Source organism: Catharus ustulatus, chromosome 16 (assembly GCF_009819885.2).
Source record: "Catharus ustulatus isolate bCatUst1 chromosome 16, bCatUst1.pri.v2, whole genome shotgun sequence".
In the NCBI taxonomy this organism is placed as follows: domain Eukaryota; kingdom Metazoa; phylum Chordata; class Aves; order Passeriformes; family Turdidae; genus Catharus; species Catharus ustulatus.
Window position 1 is genome coordinate 12825541 of NC_046236.1, and position 25626 is coordinate 12851166.

Genomic DNA, 25626 nt, shown 5'->3' on the forward strand with positions numbered 1-25626 from the left:
GAAAGGAAACGTCTGAAGTAAAGCTTAAATTAAATTCCAGCTTGTATAGGAATGACAGATCTATAACATTCCCTGGATAATTCCCTCGTGTGGAGCATTAACAAACAGGGCATGCACGTTCCCATCAATGAGCACTTACACCTCAGTGCCCTGAGTAGCACTAATGTCACACAAATGCTCAAAGGAGGCCTCTCAACCAGTTCCACACTAGAGCAGCTCCCAATGGATAATACTGTGTCCCACACAGCCTTCCTGACAACTCCAAATCTCTCCCCACCTTTTTCTCCACCCCAGAAATCAGCATGTTCCTCCTCCACCTCTGTGCCCATCAAGAGGAATTTCCAAAAGCACAAATAAGTTTGTTACTGATTTCTGTTCAAACTGATTCAATAGAAGGTTGTCGACCTTCAGGTTATTTCATCTCTGAGTGGTCCAGTTTTCAAATCTCTGAAAAGAGGGAAAGAAAACTCTCTCTTCCTTTGCCTCCCCTTGCTGGAAGTCAGGCTTGGGGAGAAAGGTGTTGTTCCTTGCTGGAAGAACCTGCACTGATAGCACGGCACAGATACATTGGTGCTGCAGGCAGGATGGATCATCTTCCTCAGCATGAAAAAAGAAATAAAATATTTGCAAAGGAAAGCCAGAAAACTAATGAAGAACTTGCTAAAGTGCAGCCAAAGGTTACCTTGCTCATCAATTTTGCACTGATGGTACTTGGGCACAGAAACTAATTGCTAGTCAAGATACTCTATTCATTCATTTGTCTTCCCTCTAAATGTGTTTATTCTCCATGTACATCACTTGATTTGATTTGCATGAGGTAAAACATTTGCGAGTGATGTTTCTATTCAGCAAGAGATAGATTTTAATTTTACACTGACTTTGTTTTTCCCCTAGTAGAGTTTCTCAGCTGCATATCAGAAACATTTGGTGATGAGCCCCCTGCTTTTCTTGCATCCCTGCAAGTCACAGGGTTTGATCCTGAAAGTAATTGCATGTTATGAAACATCCCAGTTTCATTTAGCTTACTTTTATAGTCTTGTAAACACCACCCTGAAATACATACAGAGGAAAATGGTTTGTTCCTAAAGCTGAGTTATCACCATGATCACTCACCTGATGGGAAACTGTGCTGATTCCAGCTCAGAGTATCCTGAGGATTCTGAGGATGTATAAAATATGCAGAATTACCACTATGTGTGCCTGATGACACCCACTGCTCAATATCAGCCCATGCTAGAGGATCTCTTTGTTGTGTGAATGTGACTGCAAAGTATGGTAATGCTGCATTGTTGGAAAATCAAAGCCCTGTACAAGCCTCTGTTATGTCACAACATATAGTAAAATCTTTTAGGCTCTTTTCCTATGCAAAAATATGGGAAGGACAATGTAATACAAAAATAGGCAATTTATTCCTGGCAGCAAGTTCATCTTCTTTCAGTTCCCTTTCATCAGAGAAAGAGCTATTATTGTTCTGTCTTCTTCAAAAGCAGGAGAGGGGAGCTAACCACTTATCATAAACCCCAGTGGGTTGCCAGGAATGCACACTACTGCCTTTGTCAGCCATCTATCCATGAATTTGGATAGGCTTTTTACTGGACTATTTATAATTGCCACTTCTTCCAATTCCTTCCCAATATATCCCATAAAAAGAATTACTGCTAAAATTAAAACTGGTATGACCAGTGCAGGGTAAGAGATAAAAATGACATCCCATTACAAATGTAACTTGATACAGATCCCACATCCCTTGGTTCCAATAGCCCATCTCTTCCCCTTTCTCCAGGGAGAGAAAGCAGGAGGAATGTCAAACTTGAAAACATATTATTCCTTCCTCACTGAAAGGAAGGCTTCTATTTATTTTTCCAAGCTCTCTATTGAGATGTCATCCAAGAATCAAGGTTCACTGCTGAGTCTGAGTGCACTTGATACTCAAAGGAGAAATATCACCCAGAAATGCATTTGGAAATAAATGCCATTGTGTGTGTTTCTCAGTGAAGGTATGGCAGGAACATGGGTGTTTTCAGCCAAAGGAAGGCATGACATTCAAACCCCTATCCCAAGTCATCTGCAGATCTGAGCAGATTGAAATGGGAAATAAATCTGTGCACTCTAGAACTCAGCAACCCTTTAATTCCAAAAATTCCCCTTGTTACAGACCTGTGAGAGACAAAGAGCCTCAAAACTCGGGACTGCCTCACACAAATTCTTCCTGCCTTTGTAAATTGGAGAGGATTCTTCTGCAAGAGAAACTGCGGAGTCCTGAGCAACAGCTGCCACGATTGTTAATTTAAACCATGATCAAGTCTGAGGAGTGCTGCATCCCCTCCCTGCCTCAGCCCAGCGCTGTTATCAGCCCTGGCAGATGAACCCCTGCTCCTGAGCAGCCCCTGCCTGCTGGACCTGAGCTGGGAATCCTTCAGGAAACAGGAGCAGGGCTTTTCAAAAAGTGACAAGGAAACTTGTTTAATCTCCTCTGCCTTTTTAGTAATCCCCTCTTCAGTCACAGTCTCTCTAATTACCTGCTGCTGGACCATTTTTCTCAGAAGTCTCTCCAAACTGTGTCTGGTTTATTTTTCTCAGCAAATACTCTGCTTTTAGCTAATTTTATAAAACGCTCTATGTGTTTGCTGAGTGAATTTTTCAGCTGCCCTCTGGCAGTGATGAGCTGACTCAAAACATTAGGGTTTCTGTTTTGAGCATGTATCATGTGCAACTGGCTAATATTTCTCTCCCAGATTGTCACAATGACTTCATGTTCTTTTCTTGCAAATGCACTATTTTAACTGCTTTGTCAGAGTTCCCTCAGGTCACCTTGGTGGCAATGCCATTAACCCTGGGCTTATCTATCAATTACAGATTTTAAAGTGTCCATGCACATATTTTGCTATCACATAAAATAAGTTATGGAAAACTTGCCTCCATGCAATTCTTCAGTATTAGAAAAATGAGGTTTTAAGATACCCTATATTGAAAAACTTCCATATATTTCCTGTTGGGGATTCAACGACCAAAAGAAATATAATTATGGAATTACACTTTGTGTGTCTGGTTAGGGTCTGTTCACTGCTCTGGGTGTTACTGTCCTAAACCTCATCCACTTTCTTGGTGCTGACCAGCTCTAGGCTGAGGTCCTCCTCACCCTGAGAAAGGGTTGAAATTAGAATTCTCTGCAATAATTTCTTGGGTGTTAGAAGCAAGGAAAAATAATCCTCTTAAAGGAAAAATAGAAGCAACAATCTCTTTGGGGAATGTGAATATTCATGATGGTGGTACAGGTCTCATTTATCATCCCTTCCACAGGGTATGTGGCAGCAAATGAGAAGGAGACAAAGTGTAAGCACATGCTAAAGTAGAAATTACTACTTATTAATCTCTGCTTTTGCATACTACAATCAGAGAGGTACCCTCCTGTGCTGAAATGCCTTTGTAGCTTTAAATATTTATTTCTGTCCAGGTGTGTTTCTTGTTCTGTCTGCCTCAAGGGGTTTAAGTCTGTGAGCACCATCTGTTGCTGTTGAGCATGGACACGTTTGGGTAAAGACAAACCCAATATTTGTGATATTTGTGATATTTGTGGATGGGGTGTCTGGATGGAGCAGCAGCTCACGCTACTCAATCTCTGTCAGAACAGAAAGTGCCCATTTCCCTCGTGCTGCTGCTGATTGTCCTTGTCAATCTGAGAGAATAATCTGCTAAACCCAAATCCTGAGCAAACAAAACCCCAGGTTTTAACTCAGTTTGTGCTTTTAAAAAACAAAGAAAAGGGGATGCCTTCTTCAAAAGTCTTCTGAGTCTTGTGCACTTGGAAAGAGAGACCAAGCTTTAAGTCTTTCTTGATTGTGTAGTCTCTGTCTTCAAGTGAGCTGTTCATTGAGCCCTACTAATGTATAGGACATCAAGAGTAGTGAATACACACCTTGAGAATATCCATAATATATACATAATATATACTGGAGTGCTCATTTGCTGCCCAGAAAAGCAGATACATGGGGCTAATCTGCTGTGAGCTCCCCCTCAGCCATTCCTCCCACACTGCTTCTGTGGCCATCACCTTCCAGGAGGAGCTGGAGCCCCTCTCTGAGCTCTTCCCCACAGGGACTGGTGATAAATGAAGTGGGGACTGGGACTTCTGTGAGCCATGTAGCAACAAGACGTTTCACTCTTCCCTTCAGTAATTACCTTTGCCAGCTTAATCACAAAAACTTTTCCAACCAGCTTGCCTAGGACATAATGATAAATGGTGGTGGAGGTTTAATGTTTATTATAATTTAATGTTTCATTCAAAATTAAGCAGCACACTCCTGTAGTCCCTGGGTAAATGGCCATATCTTACACCCCCACACTTTCCAGTGACAGCCACACTCTGTCTCCCAGGTCAGCTGCCCTCTTGCTTTGTTTCCAAGTCCCTCTCTTCCCTGAACTTGTTTATCCAAAATTTCACAGTGCTGTGCTCAGAATCTGCTCCCTTTGGGCCCACACAGGCTGCTTGCTGTGCCTGATGTTTGTTTGAGCCCCAAAGTGGCCACGTCTGAGCTGTCAGTGCACGCCCAGATAGGAGTGAGAACAGTCAAGTTAAACTCTCACCATCAAGGCATCTCAAGCAAGGGATTTAATGAAGTTGAGATCTGAATCACACCCTGAGGTGTCATTCCATGTTTACTACAGAAAGAGCCTGGGGTCACCGTGCTGCTAATTTGGTTCTGCGTTTAAAGTCAAATGAGATGAGACAAGGCTTTGAGTCTCAGGTTTAGCCTTAGGAAATATCAACCCCTCTTGCCTGGAGAGAGGTGGGCAGGGAAGTGCCTTCTGCTTCTGGTGCCTCATTAGCTGTGTGTTTTTCTTGCCACTCTTTGGCTCTTCCAACAATTTTTTTTTTTTTGTGGTGCTAACTCCACAGTGTGTATCCATCAGAAGCACGTAAACAAAAGCATTCACGGCTCTAGCAGAAAAATAATAAAACTATTGTCTGGCTCTCCATATGTTCCCCAATCTTCCAGTAGAAACAGAAATCCAGGACATATTTATTGTTCTGGCTGGGAGCCAGAGCCTGTATTTACTTTTGTGAGTGGCTGAGGAGTTGCGGTTTTTAAATAACTCTGAGCCTTCAGTGACAAAATGCATCACAAGCAGGAATTAGTGAGTTTTTAATTTCAGCATGGGAGTGCCCTGATGGCTTTCTGCTCTGACCTGAGCTGTGGAAGGGTCACCCTCAGCCTTCCTGGGGAGGAGGGCAGATTGAATGGGTAAAAACTGGCCCTGTTTGCTTTTCCTTCACTCCAAATTCCTCGTTCTCCTTAGGAACCAGGATGATATGGAGCAAAAATCACGCTTAAGTGTAATGCTGAAGGGCTTTTATCTCTTCAAACACATCAGCATTTAAGGGTTGCAGCAGAATTTAGTGTTCTCACTTCACCACGCAGCTCCCACTTTCAGCCAATGGGTACAAATGAAATGTTTTTCCACAAATTTCCTTTATGCGTAGAAATTACACATTTTAATTGAGCTGCTGTTTTATTTTTGTTTTTGAAATGTTTTATGTTGTCTTTCCATGGGGTTTCTGCAGGCATTTTTCACTACATTTTCTGGTTGGGTGCTTCCAAAAAAATTCTTATTATAGGGAGGAAGGATCCTACCCATGACAGGATAAGCCTGAATCCGTGAGTAAATCAAGCTGTTCTGTAGCCTAAGAATACATATGGTAATTTTGATTAGTCGCTCTGTGCGGATAGTGTCAATGTCTTCTGCTTCCTTGAGTATGAAAAATTCCATGTTAAATCATATCTCCCATGTGTTTTACTGTTTATACGTATCACTGCTGTCACATTGTAGGACATCATTGTAAGAAGGGAGAAAAAGTGAGAGAGGGAATTTATTGACCAACTTGCTCAATCAAAAACAGGATGAAAATTGGCGTTTTTCCACATTTAATGACATGTCCATTAGCTGCTCTAAGCATCAGCCTTGGGACTTTCAGCATAATTTCTTTTTCCCCTCCCAAACAGAATAAAACTGTGAAGAATTCCAAGATGCCTTTCATTTATTTAATTGCACAATAGCTGCCGGTGGTTTTCTATCCATCATCACACAGGGCTGATGTCGCCAGCCCGTAAGACTGGAGCTGAGTGAAACGCAGAATAATTTTTCTGTGCTGGTTTATATTTTTTTTCCTCCCTTTTGCTCCACAGTGAGCTGCCTCACTCCCCTCAGAACCTTGTGGCCACCCTGAACTCCTCCTACAGCCGCAGTGTGATGCTCTCCTGGGTGCGCCCCTTCGACGGCAACAGCCCCGTGCTCTACTACGTGGTGGAGCTCTCTGAGAACAGTAAGTAAATCCTTCTCAGCCTCGTGGTGTTCTTAATTCTTCCTTCAGACTCACCTCTCCACAGAGCTGCTGACAAAATGCTGCTGAAATTTGCTAAATGAGGGGTTTTGCGCTCAGGTGTTTGCACGCTGAGAGAGTGGAATGACAAGGAAGGCTGAGATGGAGGAAAGTTTTACAGGAAAGTCTTAGTTCCACCTCTAGTGTTGCCAGCCAGGCTTGAGGCACGACAGCTCATTCCTCAATAAAACAGCAATGGCCAGTTTGTTCCTTCCCATGGCCTTTTCTCCAATTTCATGGATTTCTTGGTGCATTCAGAGTCCCAATTTCACCTAAAAGATGCAGAGGGTGATAACTCAAGGAACTGATGGTCTGTCAAAGGAACAAACTTGGATGTCAAGAGGAGCAGCTGTCTTACCTCTCTGTGGGCTCATCTATTTTCTCTGCTTTCTCTAGATTATCATTTTACACCCTTCCTTGAGGTAGGTGGTTGGGGATGCTTGAGTGCAATCCAAATATCTGACTTCCTGGGTTACAAATGTGGGCATTGGGAATTGCCACTTCCCAGATTTATCATGCTGTACACCAGGTCCTCCGTGGCCCTCAGTCTGCAAGGTTATTCAGGGACATTGCTAATGCCTCTTTAGCAGTTGATGGAAAGATGAGGTTATATGGAAATCGGTCACCTTGGCAATACTTTCTAATCTCTATCACCCTAGGAGCTGGAAATCCAAGCTGAACAATTGATTCCTGATGAAAAAATTAAGAGCATCACTTTTTGTGACATGTGGAAATTAGTCACTGCATAACTGAATGTGAAACAGTTCTGATTTCTGATTATCTGGGAGCAGCAGTTTGTTTTGCCACACAGAGAGCTTGAGGGGAAACTTGGGCTTCAGATCACATACAAGCCTTTTGCTTTGCAGGCTGGAGTGCACAACTTCTCAGATGTGGAGGTCCCAGAACTGGTGATCTTGACAACTCTTAAGAAAAGTGCAGGTTTCTAATCCTAGCAGAAATCCAAAGTCACGCCCAGGACTGCTGTCCTTAAAATAGCTCTTTTCAAGCAAAGACTCCTGATCTTTTTGTAACAAATGAGCAAGAAAAATCCACAATCCTGCACTCATACTCCTCCTCTACCTTTTTATCACACCTTCCTTTTATTTTCACTCTTCTCTCCTTGCCTCCCATAACTACAGGCCAGTAACTGCCTGTTTTTCCTCTTTTCCTTCCCTGGTCTTTTGCCCAAGGATGTTCCCCTTCTGCTCCTGGTTTCCCAGTGGTTTTGTGGATGACAAATTAGTGAAGTCCCAGTGTGGGAACGTGATGCAAAGATCCCAGAGCTATATTTACACAGAAACAGCACAGAGGTGGCAGAACATGTGCACTTGGGTCCTGCAGTGGGCTGCATTGACTGGGACAAGTCCCTAAAAGAAGAGGCAGCTCATTCAGTGCCAGGAGAATCATGGAATTGTTTCAATTGGAAGGGACCTTAATGATCATCTCATTCCATCATCTTTCTTGTGTCATGGAGGAGTTTGGAAGGTCTTCAAGTCCTTCCTACCAAGGATGCTTTGCAGTTGTATAGGAATGGGGTAGATGTGCCATCATTTTAGAATTAATTCACTGAAATTGGTGGAAGGCTCAGCCAAAATCAACAGTAGTTCTTTGGAAAGCATGCACACAATCCCTGAGAACAGCACAGGGTCCTGTGAACCACTGCTCACTCTGTGATAGATCAAATAATTTTGGCTGGTGTCACTGCAATCTGCCACTGAGAGGCTCTCATTGTCCCAAAGCACAGGTCCGTGTCCTGCCACAGCTCAAAGCTGCAAAAGCCAAACACAGACCAGGTTTGTTGTGAACAGAACAGCTTAACTCCCAGATATACCCCAGGTCTTGCTGTCCTTTAAACTGTTTTCTTTATTTACTTTGCTTTTATGTGCAGTGTGTAAATGGTTGCCCACAGAAGTAGAACAGGGAAGGATCTGAGCCCTTGCTATTCCACTGTTGCTGTGCTCTCTTGTTCCATATACACAGAATAGCACAGCAATGTCAGCAGTGACTTGGGTTTGGAACACTGCAATGTCTGCACACTGTCACTGGCTTGTTTTGGTTTCTATTTTCCTGAAGTGTTTGTTTTTCAGGGTTATTTTGATCTCAGCAGTGTATGGTTAATATTTAGCTTCTCCAGACCTCCTGCTCTTCTGGAAACCATCACCTTCCCTTTGTTCCCAGCCATGCCAAGCACTGTCTGTGCACAAAGCTGGCATTTGATGTTGTGTAGGTATAGCTTGGTCTGATAGGACTCTGCAGAAACTCTCTTTGCTTTTCAAAGACAATTTCTGTTTGGGTTTTGTGCTGCAGAAGGAGTGACTGTCGGGGAGACAGGGAACACCCTCCACAAGCTCTGTCACTGTCACAGCAGAGCAATGTGCCTCCCACCCAACCCCCTTCACTTTCAAATGTGAAGGAGGGACACCAGAATTATCCTTTATTTTCCAGTTAGCAAAGCTGTGCAGATTTTGTTCTTAGTTCTGTGGAGTTGGAATGTTTGGAGTTGGAATGTTTTGGTTACAGGTACTGAAACACAGCCTTGTTTTGTTGCCTTTTTTTGGCTGTTCTGTTTTGGATGTCTCTCTCACAGCTTTAGGATCCATGGTAGGTTTTGAAGCACGTACCATAAATGAATACACAAATTTCTCTCTGTGGCAGAGAAATAGCTGAAGAGTGTTCAAAATAACGAGTATAAATTTCAGGGGTTTAATTACCAGCTGCATTAGAGGGAGGCGTGTCACTCCACCTGGCATGGATTAGAACTCCTTTTCATTAATATCAATTCAGTAAAGAGATACAAAGCCCTTATTTTAATTAGAGGGAAAAAAAACAGTGGCAGATCGTGCACATAAATTGCTGGGAATATGAACGATTCTAGCCACCTAATTTTTAAAATTAATGTATTTGGCACAATGCAATAATTCTCAAAACACAAGTATTCACAGTAGACTGTGTCTGTGGGTGACTTGAGACATATGGCCTAAACATTTGGGGGCAAATTTATAATCTAATTTGAAAAACACAGTTCCAAGGAAACACAGTCATTAAGTATTCCTGCCCACACAGAGCCAAGAATGTGAACCTTGATTTGAAATAGGATTTTCAAATAAATAGTACCATGCACTGCTGTCATTTGCACTAATATAATTTTGGATGTTTCATGACCTGTTTAGCCCCATTGCAATTTACCTCAGAATTCCAATGAAGTGTCTTCATAGAGTTAGGAGGGGATATGCTTATTTTATTCCAAAGAGGTCTAGACTGAAGGAATTAATCAAAAAAATATTCTGAATAGTCTTTTAACTGAAGAAATGAATTAAGACTTATAGAATTCTGCTGAGGACAATTAAGATAAAAGCCCTTTTTTGTTTTATTGTATTCTGGGATATCTGTGCTGTGTGAGGTAATGATATAACTCAGATTCATCACGTTGTGCCAATGAGGAGATAATAAAAGCTCCTGTGGAAAGCATCTCTACATGCTTAACTAAAACCTATCAATTGTCATCCTGAATTTGGTACAAATAATCAAATAGCAAGTATTGAACTCATTGATAAATCTGCAAAAATCAAAGTAAAACTGCATTGCCATGATTGTGATTCAGATCTAAATATGATAATTTTAAAATATTTTTTTTTCAGGCCACTGGTAGACCTTATATAGGTCCTGCCAAACAAAGGGTGAACCATTTAGCTTTCATTTGGATTTGTTTGCAATATCATATTGCTACAAAGATTTGAAAGATGAATTCAGTGAATTCCAGCAGTACAGCAAATTCCTATGCTGCCATCTATGCAAAACCCCCTGGAGAAGGAAAGAGCTGGAAATATGTTCCAAACCTGCAAAAATCAGCTTTCTGCAGTAGATCTGATTGGTAATATCAAATTAGAAATGATTTTTGGGGAAATTACAATTAATGCATGAACTGTAGGGTAGGCAGGGAAATAGAGAAGAAATGCCTCTTGGCACATAGCCAGAGTTATTGAACGCATCACAAGCACATCCAAAAATTCATGAGAGAAAAAAAAAAAAAAATGCAATTTCTAAAACCCCCGAAATGACATCGTAAACCAGAGAACAGCCTGTGAGATTCGTCATTTCCAATAAATTAACTTGGAGAGGCAATCAGAGTTAATTCAGAATGCCCAATATTTGTAAGACGACAGACAGCTCAACATGGAAGTTGTTCAGACAGCAGCAATTACGGGGGAAGAGCAGCAGAGCCCAGAGTATGTTCTGGGCAGCTGAAGTTAAATGAAGGATTAGCAGACTCTGGTCAGTCTAACAGAAGCTTTTTTAATAGTTTGACCTGGCAAGTCTTTTGTCACCATGGAGCTTCTCCAGGCTTCCTGGGACAGGTGAGTGACAGCCATCCCTGGAGGACAGGAGAGGCGGTGTTGAAAATTTTATGGCATGTTTCCCTTGTCAGAATTGCTCTTCTCCACAGTGAAAAGAGCTTCTGCACAATCCTGAGGTTAGTTGTGTGTATCTAAAGAGGGAGATCCTTTTTTATTTTTTTTTTTGAGTGCTTTGTTTATTGATTGTCAAAAAATAAAAAGACTTGACATTTAAATTTTAAAGATACTCTGCACACTCAGTGTACCCAGTGCTCCAGGAGTGAGCAAATGCTCCCTGAACCGCCCTCCTCCCTGAATCAGAGTGCCCAGGAGATGAATAGGCTTCGTTTATATTAGTTTCCAGTTTAATCTCTCTTCCTGCCAGATCTTTTATCTTCCACCAGGAGAGGAAAAAGAATTAATAAAGTATTCTACAGATGCAGCATATAAACAGAGCAAAGCCCCAAGGTGCTGAGGAGATTAATAGGGCCTGTTGTTGAATCAAACTGCTCACTACATTGAGCTGCTTGGGTTAAGCACTCTCAGGTGGTGTTTACACTGGCAGTAAACAAATGAAATGCTCTAGGAAACGGACCACTGCCCAAGTAGCTCATACAAGGGTATTTCGCTCCCCTCTTGGTGTCTGCTCTTCCATTTTCCTCAGAAAGTTCCTTCAGGCAATGCACTAAGTCAGCCATACCTTAACTCCAGCTTTCCCTGATTTGTTGCTGTGCACTCTGGCCATAACAAGGCTGTTTGGTAAATCTCAAGGGAAACCTGTGGAAATTCAGATGGAACTAGGGTGCAAAAAACTCCCAAGTAACGCTTTGCTAGGTGGCACAGGTGTGCTTCCTCTAGGGGCTCTCTAAAAGAAATCCAGTGTTCAGCTAAGATAAATTGGCATCAGGATCTTGCAGCCAAAGTGGCTGTTGGTAAATCAACAATTGGCAAGGACAGACCTTGACTGCTGTGCAAATGTCCCTGTCCAGCATTCCCAGTATTCTGCTGTGTCAGTTTTCCTGTTAAAAAAGACTTGGTTCTGGCAAGGCCCTTACTGGAATAAATACATTTGGAGTAATTTGAAGATGCAGTGTTTATAGCCCAACTGGCATCACACCCTAGAGGACTTAAACTTGCTAAGGAATCTGCCAGAAAAGCACAAAATGAGTGGCTTCTGTCTTGGTGTGAAGTTTAACAGCTTTCCACGTCTGGGACATCTCATCTTCATTTTCAGGCAGACGTTGAGGTGACCTGCCAGGAGCCACGATGCACTTCTGATGAGCAACATGCACACATAACGCTGCCAAAATCCACAGCAAGCTCCTCAGCAATTTCCAGAAGTGTTAGTAATTTTGAGCAGGGAGCATGAAAACAGCTGGTATTATTTAAAAACTGAACAAATCTTCAAATTGGCTGATTCCGTTGCTCTACTGTTGCAACACAGACCAAATGTCACCTCTCCCTGACTGTTTCAGTCATGACTTCAGGGAGAATATGTGACACCAGGCTATGGAGAGAAGGAGTCAGAATATTTAATTTTCCACGTGTTTCATTTCTGACCTCTTTGAAAACTTGGAATTTGGGCATCAGAGGAGCTCGGTATGGCAAGAATTTGAACTGACAGCAAGGGGTTTAGAATGGTGCCAGGGCTCTTTCTACCAGGGCATCTTCCTGGGACAATTAGATTCCATGCTGAATACTATCACTAGAGAAAAAAAAAAAAAGAAAAAAAATAGATTGCAGACACGTAGAATCAGCAGCAGAAGCTTTCTCAGGTCTTGCAGCAAAAGGCTGATTTGGCAGAGAGAGTCACGCTTCTACACCTGCTTGCAAGCTGGGTAGGAAGATATTCCAAACTGCCTGTGAATTTCATTAGAATCCTTCCACCAGAGCCACTCATGGGTGTGGTGGTGTGATGGCCTGCCAAACAGATGGGTTGTGAAATACACAGCCCATCTGTCTTTATCATGCTTGTTTCCTCTTTTATTAAAATGTTAATGAATATAGTTTTTATTTATTATGCCATGACATGTGCAGCATCACTTTCCAGTAGACAAATGTGCAATCTGCATAACCGTGTGGGCTGACAGGAAGGTTTCTTCTGCTGAAAAGAAACTTCTTCCCAAAGTTCCTCTGAGGGAAGCAAGCACAAAGAGCTCTGAGCAGTCAGAGCCATTTTCTCACTTCTGCAGGGCTTTTGACAGCCACTTTCATTTTTTTTTCTTTTTTACCCATGCTAATTTTTCCAACAGATTCTCCCTGGAAGGTTCACCTGTCCAACCTTGACCCCAAGATGACTGGTGTCACTGTGAGTGGCCTCACTCCAGCCAGGACCTACCAGTTCAGGGTGTGTGCAGTCAACCAGGTGGGAAAGGGCCAGTACAGCACTGAGACCAGCAGGTAATGACAAACAGTGTCTGTGTGCTGGAGGGAGGGACCTTGGGAGGGGAAAATGCTGCTTGTGAGTCAAGGAATAAAATAATCTTCTGCACAATGATTGGGAGAAGTTGCCATTTCACTCTGGAGTACTCTGCAGCTGGCAGGAGTTGGGGATGATGGCATTTAGGGGATGCAGGAGATCAGCACATCATGGGAGAGGTGGCCTCATGCTCCAGAGGATCAGCTGAGCAGGATCTTGGAAATGATATTTTGCTCTTGTGCTAAGCCCCAGCAGTTAGCCCGGGCAGGAGCACAGCTCTCACCCTGTCATGGCAATGTCACTTCTGGAATTTACCCAGATGTGACAGAGAAGGATGGCTTCATCATATTCAGTTTCAAATGCATCCCCCTTCTTCTGTGAACCAAAGCTTGCTGCAAGCTTGAATTGCAGAACAGCTGAACTCTAAATGGCTTTTTCAAAATGTAGGAGTTTGATATGAAAAATATTGAAAGAGCTGAAAGAAACAATTTGGAAGGAGTCACAGACACTGGACCTGAGCTCTTACTCATTCAGGCTTGTAATCTTTTTAAAGAGTTGTAGCAGCCTGGGTGATTCCAAGAGAATAGGGTTACCTCAGCTGTCTGTCTTGTTGCTTGCTTAACTGATTTCCTATTATGTTGATTTGTTGTAACTATTTCATGCATGTCTTCAGCAGTTTGATCAGCATTATATTTCTTTCTAGTCATCAGACTGTGATAAAAGAAAGTGCTTCACTTGGAGTGGATACAGGAAATAGACTGTTATTTATGTTTTCTTTCAACACTCATGTCCATCACATTCTTTTGTACTTAGGTTGATGCTACCTGAGGAGCCCCCCAGTGCCCCCCCTAAAAACATTGTGGCCAGTGGGAGAACCAATCAGTCCATCATGGTGCAGTGGCAGCCTCCTCCTGAGAGTGAGCACAATGGGGTTCTCCATGGCTACATCCTGAGGTGAGTCCTTTCCTAACCTGGAAAATCCAGAGATTGGTCCAGGTGTGCACAAGGGAGCTCAAATGGTGTGACTTAAGAGTGTAATAAAAACTATCTCTAGCTGAATTAAAGATATTAGTTATTGTTTGCAAGCACTCAGGCTGCCCTGGGAGAAAACAGAAACTCTTCAAGGGGTCACAAGGGTGCAGGCACTTAAATTCTGGCCTGTCTGTTCTAGAGAGTCTGGGGGCTCCAAAGGACCAACTCCCTGTGGAGACTCACTGCATCCTTTTATTTCACTTTATTTTCAAAGGGAAGTGAAGCACAAGTAATGCAAGTGTTCACGTGGGAGGCTGGTACAGTGCAGCCTATGCAGATGTATATTTGCTTATTACAAGCTCAGCTCCCTGCTCAAAAGGTTAATTAAATTTATCAAAGACACAACAGGGCTCCTGCCTATGGAGGAGCAGAAAAGAATCAATAAACTTCACTTTTGTGCCAAACAAAATGGAGAGAGGGAATGACAGGTCAGATGCTTCGTGGCAGACCTTGGTTTGGTTTTGAAAATCAGCCAGTTGAGTAAGCTCCTTTCAGCCCTTTCTGTGTTTATTAATGAGAAACACATTCAGGCAGGTACCTGGGAATCCTGCACACATCCAATCTGGCTGCTGACACGGGATTCATTGTGTTGGAAAAGGTGTTGCCACACTTGAGAGGCTTTGCAGAGCATTTCTCTTAGGTGATTTTTCGGGACTCACTCCTACCCAATTCCACTATAGATTACTGCTCATTTGGCATCCTCCACACCCGGCAGTGCTAGCAGCCAGCTAGGACCACACCTCTAGGGAAAGAGGCACTATCTAAATTAGAGTTTTTGTGGGAAACTCCCAGCCCCTGACATATTTCCAAGTGATGGCTGCAGCCTCCTGTGGGCAGGCTGCTGACATTTTTAATACAGTGTCCTCCAGAACTGTAAAAGATAACTAAATGCTGCAGTTTAAATGCCAACATCCTGCTCATGCTGTGCTCCTACTTTTTCTGGCGTGGATGGAAAGGTTTTTGTCATGTTAAGAGCATTGGTGAGCTCCCAAAATAGGGCTGGGAAGTTCCCTCTGCAGGCAGAGCTGAGTCTGTTCATCTCCTGTCCCCTGCACAGAGCCCTTAGCAGAGGGGAGCCCCCTGTGCAAGTGCTGTTGGTGCAAAGTTTAGGGCTGGGCTCAGTTGAAAATGTTTTGTCATCAGTGGGGAATGATTCTTTAACTTCTGCCTGCAGACAGACCCTTGTCCTGAATTTTGGGTTCCCATTTGCACAGGGTGCAAAGATTGTTTATGCAATTCTTCTCTTCCAGCTGGTCTCCTCAGTGGTAGGATTAGTTCCTTAGGTATTCCCAGGGAGTCTTTGCCAGTCTCAGCATTAAGTCCTTTAAAAAGCAATACCATAGGCTTCTAGTTCTGGCAATCTGTGCTGTTTTCTCCTTATAGCATTTCCAATAATGTTTAATTTTGGTACTTTCAACAGCATTTATCTGCATAATTGATCCCTGACCTTGCTGTAACATCTCTTTCCATTTTAATAGTGCTCATATTCATTATGCTCAATCTGTGAGCATTTTTGGTATCTTCTTGCTTTGTCTTGACAGCAGAGCAGAGAAACCATTTATTCAACAGGAATTTAAGATTATCACATAAAAGCACAACTGTCCCAGGTAATAAACCAGGCTGTTTTTCCACATTGAATTGTGTGGTCACAGCAATATGCACTGAAGAGCAATGTTCCTGCACTGATTTCTGCAGAATCAGGGCATAGCAGAATGAAAAGCCATCCCAGAGACCCAAAGCTCAAGACATGCAAGATGCTAAATTGATGGAACACCTGATCTTTAAAAGTGAAGGTGCACTGCACAAGTCATGTGGAGTATCCATCAAAGTCCATGGTGAGAAAAATCATGAAGACATGACATTTCTGAACTGGCCTCCTTCCTCTGCCCTTTTTCTCACTGCCACGATTGCATTTCGGGGTCTGCCATGCTAACAGCAGGACAGATTAAATCACAGGAGCATTTGCACCTTGTCTGCTGGGCAGGAGTCACAGCATTGCTGCACTAAGAACTGACTTGCCAGGGAGCTCACACCCTGCACGGGAGGTGAGAAGGAGAAAGGGGGAGCAAAACATTCGATAAACTCAGCTGAGGGCTGGTATTTCTTTATTTTAATTTGTATTTCATAAATGGAATCACACTTGTGTAGCATTACAGATATTAAGTGAGTTAAAGGATGGTCAGGCAAGCAGCAGAAAATAGAGGTGTCAGTGATTAAGAGCTGATCTCTTTATAGGAAGATTTTAGAACAAAAATCACTGGCTGAAACACAAGAAGTTGTCTAGTCATAAACATTGCACCACTTTTACTTAGATGAATTTAAAATGTCTGTAAGCTGTCAATGAAATTGTTCTGTGTCAATAAACTTTTGGTGATTGCAGGGAAGCAAAGGATGGGTGAGAGTGTATAAAAGTTGTGTGGTGAATAAAAATACAGATGTTTCCATATTTGTCTTTTTCATGGAATTGTAATGCCTTGTGTCCCTTATTTGGCCTCTGGTTTTTTATTTTTTTGAGAATTAGCATATTGTGAGCATCCACTGTACCTCTTTCCTAAAGGAAGGAAAACAAACAGTATTGTTCACATTCACAGATTTGCAAGGTTTGTTTGCTTTCTATAATTTACTTCTTTTCTGTAGTTTGTTGGCCTGAAGAGACACACCAAAGAGGCTCTGTTTTCTGCAATACAGTTTTTATGTGGGAAAAGGTATTTGGTGTTTGAGCTTCCCATGTCTCAGCAGAAAGAGTTTCAGGGTATTTATCACCCAGCTGTGTTTGACACAGCCCTTCTCCTGGAATTCCAGTGCTTACCCAACCCTTCAGTCTCAACTGTATTCAATCCTTATTTAAAATATTCTGTGAAGTAAATTCTGGTGGAAGCCAGAGGTGCCAGTGGCTGAGATTCCAGGAGGTCAGAGCCCTCTGAGCTCTTCCTTTTCAGATTTCAGAAGTGAAGGTAAAAAACCCATTTTTCAGGCTGATTTACAGCAGCACTCTGATAAAAATCACATCTGGGCTATTTTTTGTACTAAATCACAGCTTTTACTAGACAAGCCACATTTAAAAAGCTGTAATTTTTCTGCAACCATAAAACAGGATAAAATACCCGTTTTGTTTAGCCCTGAGCCTGTAATCTAAGTGAGATCAGATTATAAATACCATAGCAGTCAAACATGATATGGTCTTATCAGAAGTTGCTATGTTCCTCCTGATTATTTTTCATTATTCTTGGTAAAACTGTGCTGTAAAACTTTGCATATTGCCTCTTCACAAAGAAAGCTCTTTTGCCAGTCAGGATATTTTCTCTAATTGATACCATCTAATTAAGCAGCTAATTCTTCTCCCCACGTGGCAGGTATCGCCTGGCCGGCCTCCCAGGAGAGTACCAGTACAAGAACATCACCAGTGCAGAAATCAACTACTGCTTGGTGAAAGACCTGATCATCTGGACCCAGTATGAAATCCAGGTGGCATCTTACAACGGAGCTGGGCTGGGAGCCTTCAGCAGGCCTGTGACAGAGTACACACTGCAGGGAGGTGAGCACATCCCACCAGCATCTCCCTGATCATCCCACAGCTCCCTTAGGGGATGTGCTGCCTGCCAATCCCACCTCAGAACCTGGAGTTCAAGGGTCACTTCAGTCAAATTTGACAGACAGCTTGGAGCAGGGAAACCTGAACATTTCAAATGCCTGAGCAGAGCTGAGTCTCTGCTCTATCTCTGTTGTAGGAAGAGCTGGGAGTGAAGTCAAGAATTATCTGTTTTGTTGACCCTGGTGATGACGTGTTGCCACACTTGCAGGTCAGAGTCAGCTGCAGCAGAAGTAATAAATAGAAATGCTGATGGGAGCTGGGGTCCTGGGGAATGGATTTATGGGACTTGTGACAGGCAGGGGCTGAGGTTACCCTGCCAGGAGAGTTAGAGAAAATATGGCAGGGAATTGGTTTTATCATGGCCAAGGCATGCAAGATGCTGCATATGCAATATAGGAGACAGACAGAGTGAACCAGCTGCATTAGTTCTGATAATCACAGAATACCTTGTTTTAGAAATATGGAATAAATTGTAAGGGAAGTGTAGGGAGAGAAATACAACCTGTGGAGAAAGGGTTCTGAAGCATTTCAGGAATGGTGCAGATACTTGCAAAGGGGAAGATAAAATGATCTTTAAAGCCCTGATTTTTATGCTACAGCTCCTCCACAGTTTTTTAAGTGCTTTAAGAAGAGTATAAATTACACCAACAAAAGGATATGTAATTACTTTTTACAACCGGTGTAAGGCATGTTTACACCTCTAGATTGGTATAAAAATCTGTAGGATAATTAAGTGCCAGGTCCTTAAGGCTTCCATATATTCCCATAATTGCAGGGCTGTGCTGCATGCTGAGCACTGGACAGGACATGGGCTCTACTTCATTGCTCATAAAACAATTACACTGTTTTAAAAACTTGAAGATTTACAGTGCATCAGTTAATTTTCCATCAGTGAAGAAGATGTAGTTGTTTGTTAATTGTTACTAGGAGTAGGTTATAACATGATTAGATACAGTTTGAGGAGTAGGGAGATATTTAAAAAAAGATTATTCATATGCAACACTAATTAACCACAACAATTAGAGAAAGAACTATCTGTATTTTGTCTTAGGGCATGTCAAGTCTCATAGTTTAGAGGAGCCTAAGCACACTCAACCTCATTCTGGAAGTATTTATAGCAGACCTTGAAATGCTTTTCTTGAAGTCTTCTCCTTGCATCCAGGATTAATGTTTTCTATCCCACTAAAGACCCAAGCTCTGCAGAGAATTGGTTTGCCCACAGAATTTGAATCCCTTTTGTGATTATGCTTGTAATTCATTACCTTGTTTATTTGCACATTTTAAGCTATCATAGCACCTTAACCTTCCATCTATTAAGGCCCAGGTTTGGACTTCACACTCTTTTTCCTTAAACCCTGTAATTGACTCTAATTTCCCTTGATATTATGTGCAGTTATTATCATCCTTTATTGATTGGCTGTCTGTTGTCATTTATAAGGGTATAAATCCTCTGTTATAAATTAGGTGCAGTCAGTCCTGCATTCATGTTAATCAGCAAGAGTGCTCAGACAGCAGGCCAACCTGCACTGGCCTCTTTGGCTTCATGTAATTCCTCAGTGCTGGGTAGACATGGAAGAAAAACTGGATATTTCTGATTTATTTCATATTGGTATTAATAACTGTTAATAACTACATCATGGATGCTGCCACCTCCCAATGAGCCTTGCTGGGTTCACCAAAGGTAAATGTCCTGTTTTAAAAAGAGTTTGAAGCCTTTTTACATTTAGAGCTGAAAAGGGAGACTGGTTGGTATAAATAAAATTTGAAACTGGATTCATATTCAGTCTCCATATGTAATGTGCTCCTGTCCCAATCTCTGCTCCTTTATGTTTATTGTAGTTGAGAAAAGACAGGAAGATCTTGTAACTGCATCTCGCTCCAGAATGTTTTTCCTAAACCAAACCAGCAGGAGTAAGAAAAAGCCATGTGTAAAAATGCCTTGTAAATCATATTCTGATTTTAATATGAGCAGAGATAAATGTCAAAGACACACACTCCCATCCATCCCCCTCTCCTACTACCACACCACCACTGCCTCTGCTCTGACATGCATTAAATGATGTGAGCTGCGCTGGCAAGAACCTGTCTGTCTGCAGATGAAAAATACCCTGTACTAATCAAGTGTGCTGTGCAGCCAGACCCTGGGAGGAAATGAACCCTGGGAGCAGATCAACCCATTGGCAGGAGCACATCAGCATATTGGCACCTTTGTCATAGGGGCTATTGACTGCCCATATAAGCTGTGGATTTATACCAGGAGCTAGTCTATTAATCCCTTATTAGTCCTCTGGCATTGCTTTAGCCACTGAAAACTAATCAGCTGCTCCAAGCTCCTCGAAAATCACCAACTTCCAGAACACAGCCAAGCTCATGAGGTGCTGAGGGATCTGAACTTGGAGGAAGTTGGTGCATAGTGTCAGTGAGATAAAATGTCAGAAAGACTTACTGGCAGAGCACTGAACATCCCAGCACGAGGGTCAGACAGGTTGACTGTCTCTAAAATCTTGAAAGTCTTTTCAGAGTGATATTCAGCCTAATCCTTTGATGCTCTGTATATATAGGTCTTTCATCATCAGAGTTTCTCCAGCTGTTCCTTGCTTTGATGTTACTTTTCACAGGGATTTGTGCCAGCCCTCTGCATAGGGCAATTTTACTTATTTAAGCAGTGTCCTGCAGGACTTCTCGTTGCCATATGAAAACCTGAAGTTTCCCAATACCTTTTCATGTAATAATAGCTTTGTGAAGGTATAAACATCTCTCTGTGGTGACAACATTGTCTCTGCTCTGTACTTTGGGCATGTTTGCCTTTTTTCTGCAGGTTGATTTGATAAAGTAGCAGCTTCCACCCCTTACTTTGGGTCTTTCCCTTTTATCTCACCACTGTGAATATCTCTGAACTTCTCTCTCTTTGAAAAACTCCTACCATGCCTTAGGTTAAGCAGGGCAAGGTTTGCAAGTAGAGACATTGCTTCCATTAGCCTCTCCATTGACATCAACTGCTTCTGTTTCTGCTTTTAGTGCCATGTCTTTCTCTTGATGCATATCTCAAAAGCCAGTCTTATGTCCCAAAGTTCACAGATCTCAACATGTACTTGAATGCGTTTTTTTTCTCCTTCTTTGCCATGCACGGACACCCCTTGCCAGGCCAAGCAAAAGCCCTTCCTGAATAAAAGCCACCAGACTGGTGAGTCTTGATGGTGTGGAAAAAATAAAAGCAAGAGGAGACTGTTCAGCCAGGTCCAAAGCAGCTTCTTCCTCAGGCACTGAGATGACTCAGAGAAATGCGTATGGCTGAGGTAGAAGAGCCAGAGGAAACCCAGTTAACTGAAAGCTCCCTGCTTTATGTAGGAAATAATCTTGAAAAAGGAATCCCTGACTGTGGAGTATCCTCTGCAACCATTCACTTTATCTCAGTGAAAAGCTATTTTCCTTTAGCTTTCCCTTGGGCTTTCCTGGCAAAAATACCTTAAAAATCTTCGTTCCCTTCCTTTGGGGAGTGAATGGCCTGGGAGCACCCATGGCTGTTCTTGGCCCGGCTGCTCCTGTGCAGTAGAGGTTGGAGTTGTAGTGTCTGGGGGGCTTGCCTTGCTTAGCTATCATTTGCCATCTACTGCTTTTATTTTGTTTTTACATGATTTCACAAGGAAGTGAAATCAGCAGCTCTCTCAGAGAGGCCCCTTGCCCCAGCTCTTGATAAAGAAATAAAATCTTGTCTGTGTGAGGGGCCTGCAGGAAAGGAAGGAGGCGTTTCCCACCCCAAGAAACCCAACTCATCATAGTGCCAAATCTCACCCTGCTGAATTCCAGAGTGCAGATTCTCAGATGTGTAGACTTACAGACAGCACTGTTCAGAGCACAGAATGCCAGCAGGGAGCAGAGGGAAGAGACTTCCCAGGAGGAATTACAGGCTCCACATCCCCAGCGCTCCCATGGGACGTGCAGCTCAGCACCTCAGGCTGGTGCATTAAAGGAGCAGCCAAGTCCTCACTGAGAGAAAACCTGCAGTTCCACAAGGCTGCCTGAGACAGGCAAGCTGCCCCCTCGAAGGTCAGGAGCTCCAGAGGAGCCTTTTTTGCAAGCCTGTGTTGTAGATCCACATTTAGGAGCAGGAGTCTGGCGGTCAGAAACGCCGCAGGATTTACATGCGGCTCGCACGTGGCCACGGACAGAGTAATTCCATGCACACATGCTTAACCTCAGCGCCTTTCTCCTCTCAATTATCTTGTCAGTGAAACCCTTTTAATGGTTTTTATCTAGAGTGCTTCCATGACCTTTTCCACTTGGAATGCTGTGCATTAACCCGCAGTCCCGGGGGCTGAGCTCTCCGTAGATTTCCAACCACATGAACATTTTATCAGGAGGAGAGTAACAGTTGGTTGTGTCTGACCAATTTGATCTGCAGCTCTGAGATGACTCCCAGATGGATCTCCAGTGTGGGATGGCTTTGGAATACTTGCAGACATGATGAAGTACAGGTTTAAAAGCTGGGAGTGTAAATACTTGGGGATTACTCTTGAACACCTGTTTGACATTGGCAGCTTCTGTACAGCTTGACAACAAATTTGTAGGAAGAGGAAAGGTATCTACCACTAAATGAGAAAATCCTTTGTGCAGACAGCCACAGCTTCAGGAAGTTACTCTCTATAATCTTGGAAAAGTATTTCAGTTTTGAAGTGATCAGAAGGTCAATTCTGATTTAGCTTCTCTCAAACTTCTTTTCTTTTTAAAATGCAGAACTGCTCAGATACCCAAGGAAGTCTTTAATATCAGGACATAAAAGGAGAATTTTACACTGGCACTTTGAAGTAAATTTGAGATTATAATGCCAATATTTCACTGATTAAAAATATAAAAATGTATTACATTATGTCTTCTGCAGTATAATTAAGCTTATGCATATCAGATGGACCATGTTTCCATCTTTTAAATGCATTAATTGAGATGCAGATGTTGATTTTTCAATAAAGATATCCAAGGAGGAATTGTGATATAAATCATGATTTCCAACATTCTGAAGGTTTTATATTTTCTGTTCATAATCTTTTCTATTTTTAGTATTACAGCAGATATTTTTTCTGCTATGACCATATATTCTTGTTTCAGAAAATTATCTCCTAATGAACAAAAAATATTTCCCTTTTTAAAAGAAATAACTAATGCATTTGGTTATCCACATTCCTAAAACTGTAGTAAACCTATGCTCAAGTGTTTGCCTGAGCCTTTTTGAGGACTGTGAGGAGCACAAATGAAAACTTGGAGCTTGGTGATGCTCAGCTGATTTAGCCTTCCTGGCAGGAGAAGATTAATCCATCAGTGATATCCTGGTGACTCTCTGATAACAAACTAACATGAAGGCCTGTAACACAATTTTCTTCTGCAATAACAAATCTCTGGCAGTTACAATGTCTGAATATGCAAATATGCAGGAAAGTAAGGATTTTGACTTGTAAAAATTTTATGCATGTTAGCCATTAACTATATAAGGTATTGCACACAAAAGCAGATTTAAATAAGTCTTGTGGCTCTCATAATAAACAGTTTCATCAAGAACATGAATAAGAAAAAATGCATTTAGTGGGGGACTGTAGCCAAAGCAACTCATTATGACTGTAGAGTGACTTTAATATTTATGACTGTATCTCAGGATGATTTGGTGAATCTCTTAACTACAAAAACTTTATGATGTCTACAGGTCATTCAGATAATAGTATAACCTTCCAAAAGCACACAGGGAATTATGATACATGGCAGGAAGTAGGGCCCAGATTCTAATGAAAATTTAGAGTACTATCAGATAAACTCTGCTTCCAGAACTCAATAATTATGCATAGTTCATAAATTGTGACATCAAGTTTTAAATTAGGGCAAGAAAGTTCTGACTAATACACAGCTACTGAAGTTAAAAAAAAGAGCAGAGTGAAGTTTGGAGCTGGGGCAGAATCTTCAGGGAATTTTAGTAACAGAGGGCATGGGAGTGGATGCTCTTGTCATTTCAAACCTGACAATCCTTGAGGATTTCTCCATTTTTCTGTGTTGATATTTCTGGGCTGTGCACATCTCTGATAAGTGTGCACTCTTCTGTCTTACTGGAGTGTCTACACTAGTTAAGAATAACACCCCTTTATGTCTCTTCCAAACAGAGAATCACTTTTGGTGAGAAAAGGGGACAGTTTTGCATTTTTGAACTTCTTTTCTTCATTTCTTCTCCACACAAAGACTCATCTTCTCAAAAGTAGTTTGGAACTTTAAAAGTTTCTGCCTTGTGTTTGAAAAGTGTGGAGGAAACCCCCATTTCTCAGTGGGAATCATGGATACTCCTTAGAAGCACAGATCATTTGGCTTCAGAAACTCTCCCTTGGAAGCAGAAGGAACAAAGCCTTCCAGACTTCAAAACCACTTGTGGATAGCTCCTCTTTCATAGAATACAAATGCACATGGTTGTCAATAGTGATATTTTTTAAGCATTATTAAGCTTATTTTATAGGATTTAAAGTGTCTTAGTCCATTTTTTTGTACTCAGATAGCCATTTTCTTCTTAAAATTGCTATAAGCTTGATAATTTTGGAAAAACAGGCCTGTCTATTAATATTCTTTCCTCTGAGAACTATAGAAATGACATCTTAAAGCAGTAAGTTGAAGAAATTGCTTGCAATGAGACAGTTTATTAAATGGTGAAATATTTAAGTGCTGGTTCTGGTTGTTTGGAGGCAGCATGCCTTTATGTTCCATGCTTTCTTTTGTATTGAGAAAACATCTGTCTAATTAAATCCTTGGCATGAAATGTTTATGCAACTTTTAGTAGATTAGAGGATGTATTGGCTCAGGATATATATAATCAATTCAATATACATGAATGCATATCATATCAAGATAAAATGAGAACAACTCCCAATTCCCAAGAAAAATCTTCACTGCATGTGATATGACTGGTCCTAATTCTTTAAGCAGCAGTAAATAATAAATAGATGCTGTTGCCAGATTATAACTCACAATTAGAACCTTAATTGTGCAAACTCCATGTTTTCTTGTCTGATCTGGGGAATTGAGCAGCATTAAAGAACTGAAGAAATTTCTCTTAGAAACTCTCCATTCTCTGTGCACTCATGGATGACTGAAAGAGCTGTGCTCACCTATCCTTAGGTGGCTCCTGCCTCAAGTCTTTCTGAGAAACTCCTCTGCAGGATAACAAGCTGCAGAAACCATTTCTTCTCCTCCCCTTGAAGGAATCTCCAATACAGGATGAGAAATTAACCCAATTACTCAGCTTTCCAAATCGCTGCTGTTTCACGGGAAGTGCATCCCTCTCTCAAGGTTGTTATTACTCTGTGACTGCCAGTGACACTCAGTGGGTTCTGTGCTCATTTTTCTCTTTTTCCCCCTCATTCCCTCTCTGCTCTGTTTGGTTTTGTTCCCTCTCTGCAGTGCCCACAGCTCCACCTCAGAACGTGCAGGTTGAAGCTGTGAATTCCACAACCATCCAGTTCCTCTGGAACCCTCCACCCCAGCAGTTCATCAATGGCATTAACCAAGGGTACAAGGTGAGTCCAGAGTTCAGAGAATGTCTGCATTAACAGTCCTGGGGTAAAACAGAATTTCAACCTTGAATCTCCAAAGTGACTCCGTGCTTTCAGGAGTATCTTACACGGGTCAAATAAAGAGAACAGTGAGCAGATGTTGCTCCTAACAGGGCTTGGAACAGCCTGGGATTCTGGAAGGTGTCCCTGCCCATGGCAGAGGTTGGAAATGGATGATCTTCAAGGTCCCTTCCAACCCAAACCATTCTCTGATTCCAGTATTTGCAATTTATATAAGTTCTGAAAAGGGAATGGATCATAACCTAGAAGTCCTTATACCTTTGTCATTTTCCTGG

General features: G+C 42.0%; 1 protein-coding gene across 4 annotated transcripts in view; it reads left to right on the forward strand.

The window, feature by feature from the left end:
- SDK1 (sidekick cell adhesion molecule 1) overlaps positions 1 to 25626 on the forward strand; it is a 388639-nt gene that overhangs the window by 256348 nt on the left and 106665 nt on the right. For all 4 annotated transcript variants that reach the window (XM_033074164.2, XM_033074168.2, XM_033074167.2 and 1 more), the window contains 5 exons: positions 6186 to 6322; positions 12966 to 13113; positions 13946 to 14086; positions 17518 to 17699; positions 25179 to 25294. In XM_033074164.2, coding sequence (XP_032930055.1) covers positions 6186 to 6322; positions 12966 to 13113; positions 13946 to 14086; positions 17518 to 17699; positions 25179 to 25294 — 724 coding nt within the window. The remainder of the gene's footprint in view (positions 1 to 6185; positions 6323 to 12965; positions 13114 to 13945; positions 14087 to 17517; positions 17700 to 25178; positions 25295 to 25626) is intronic.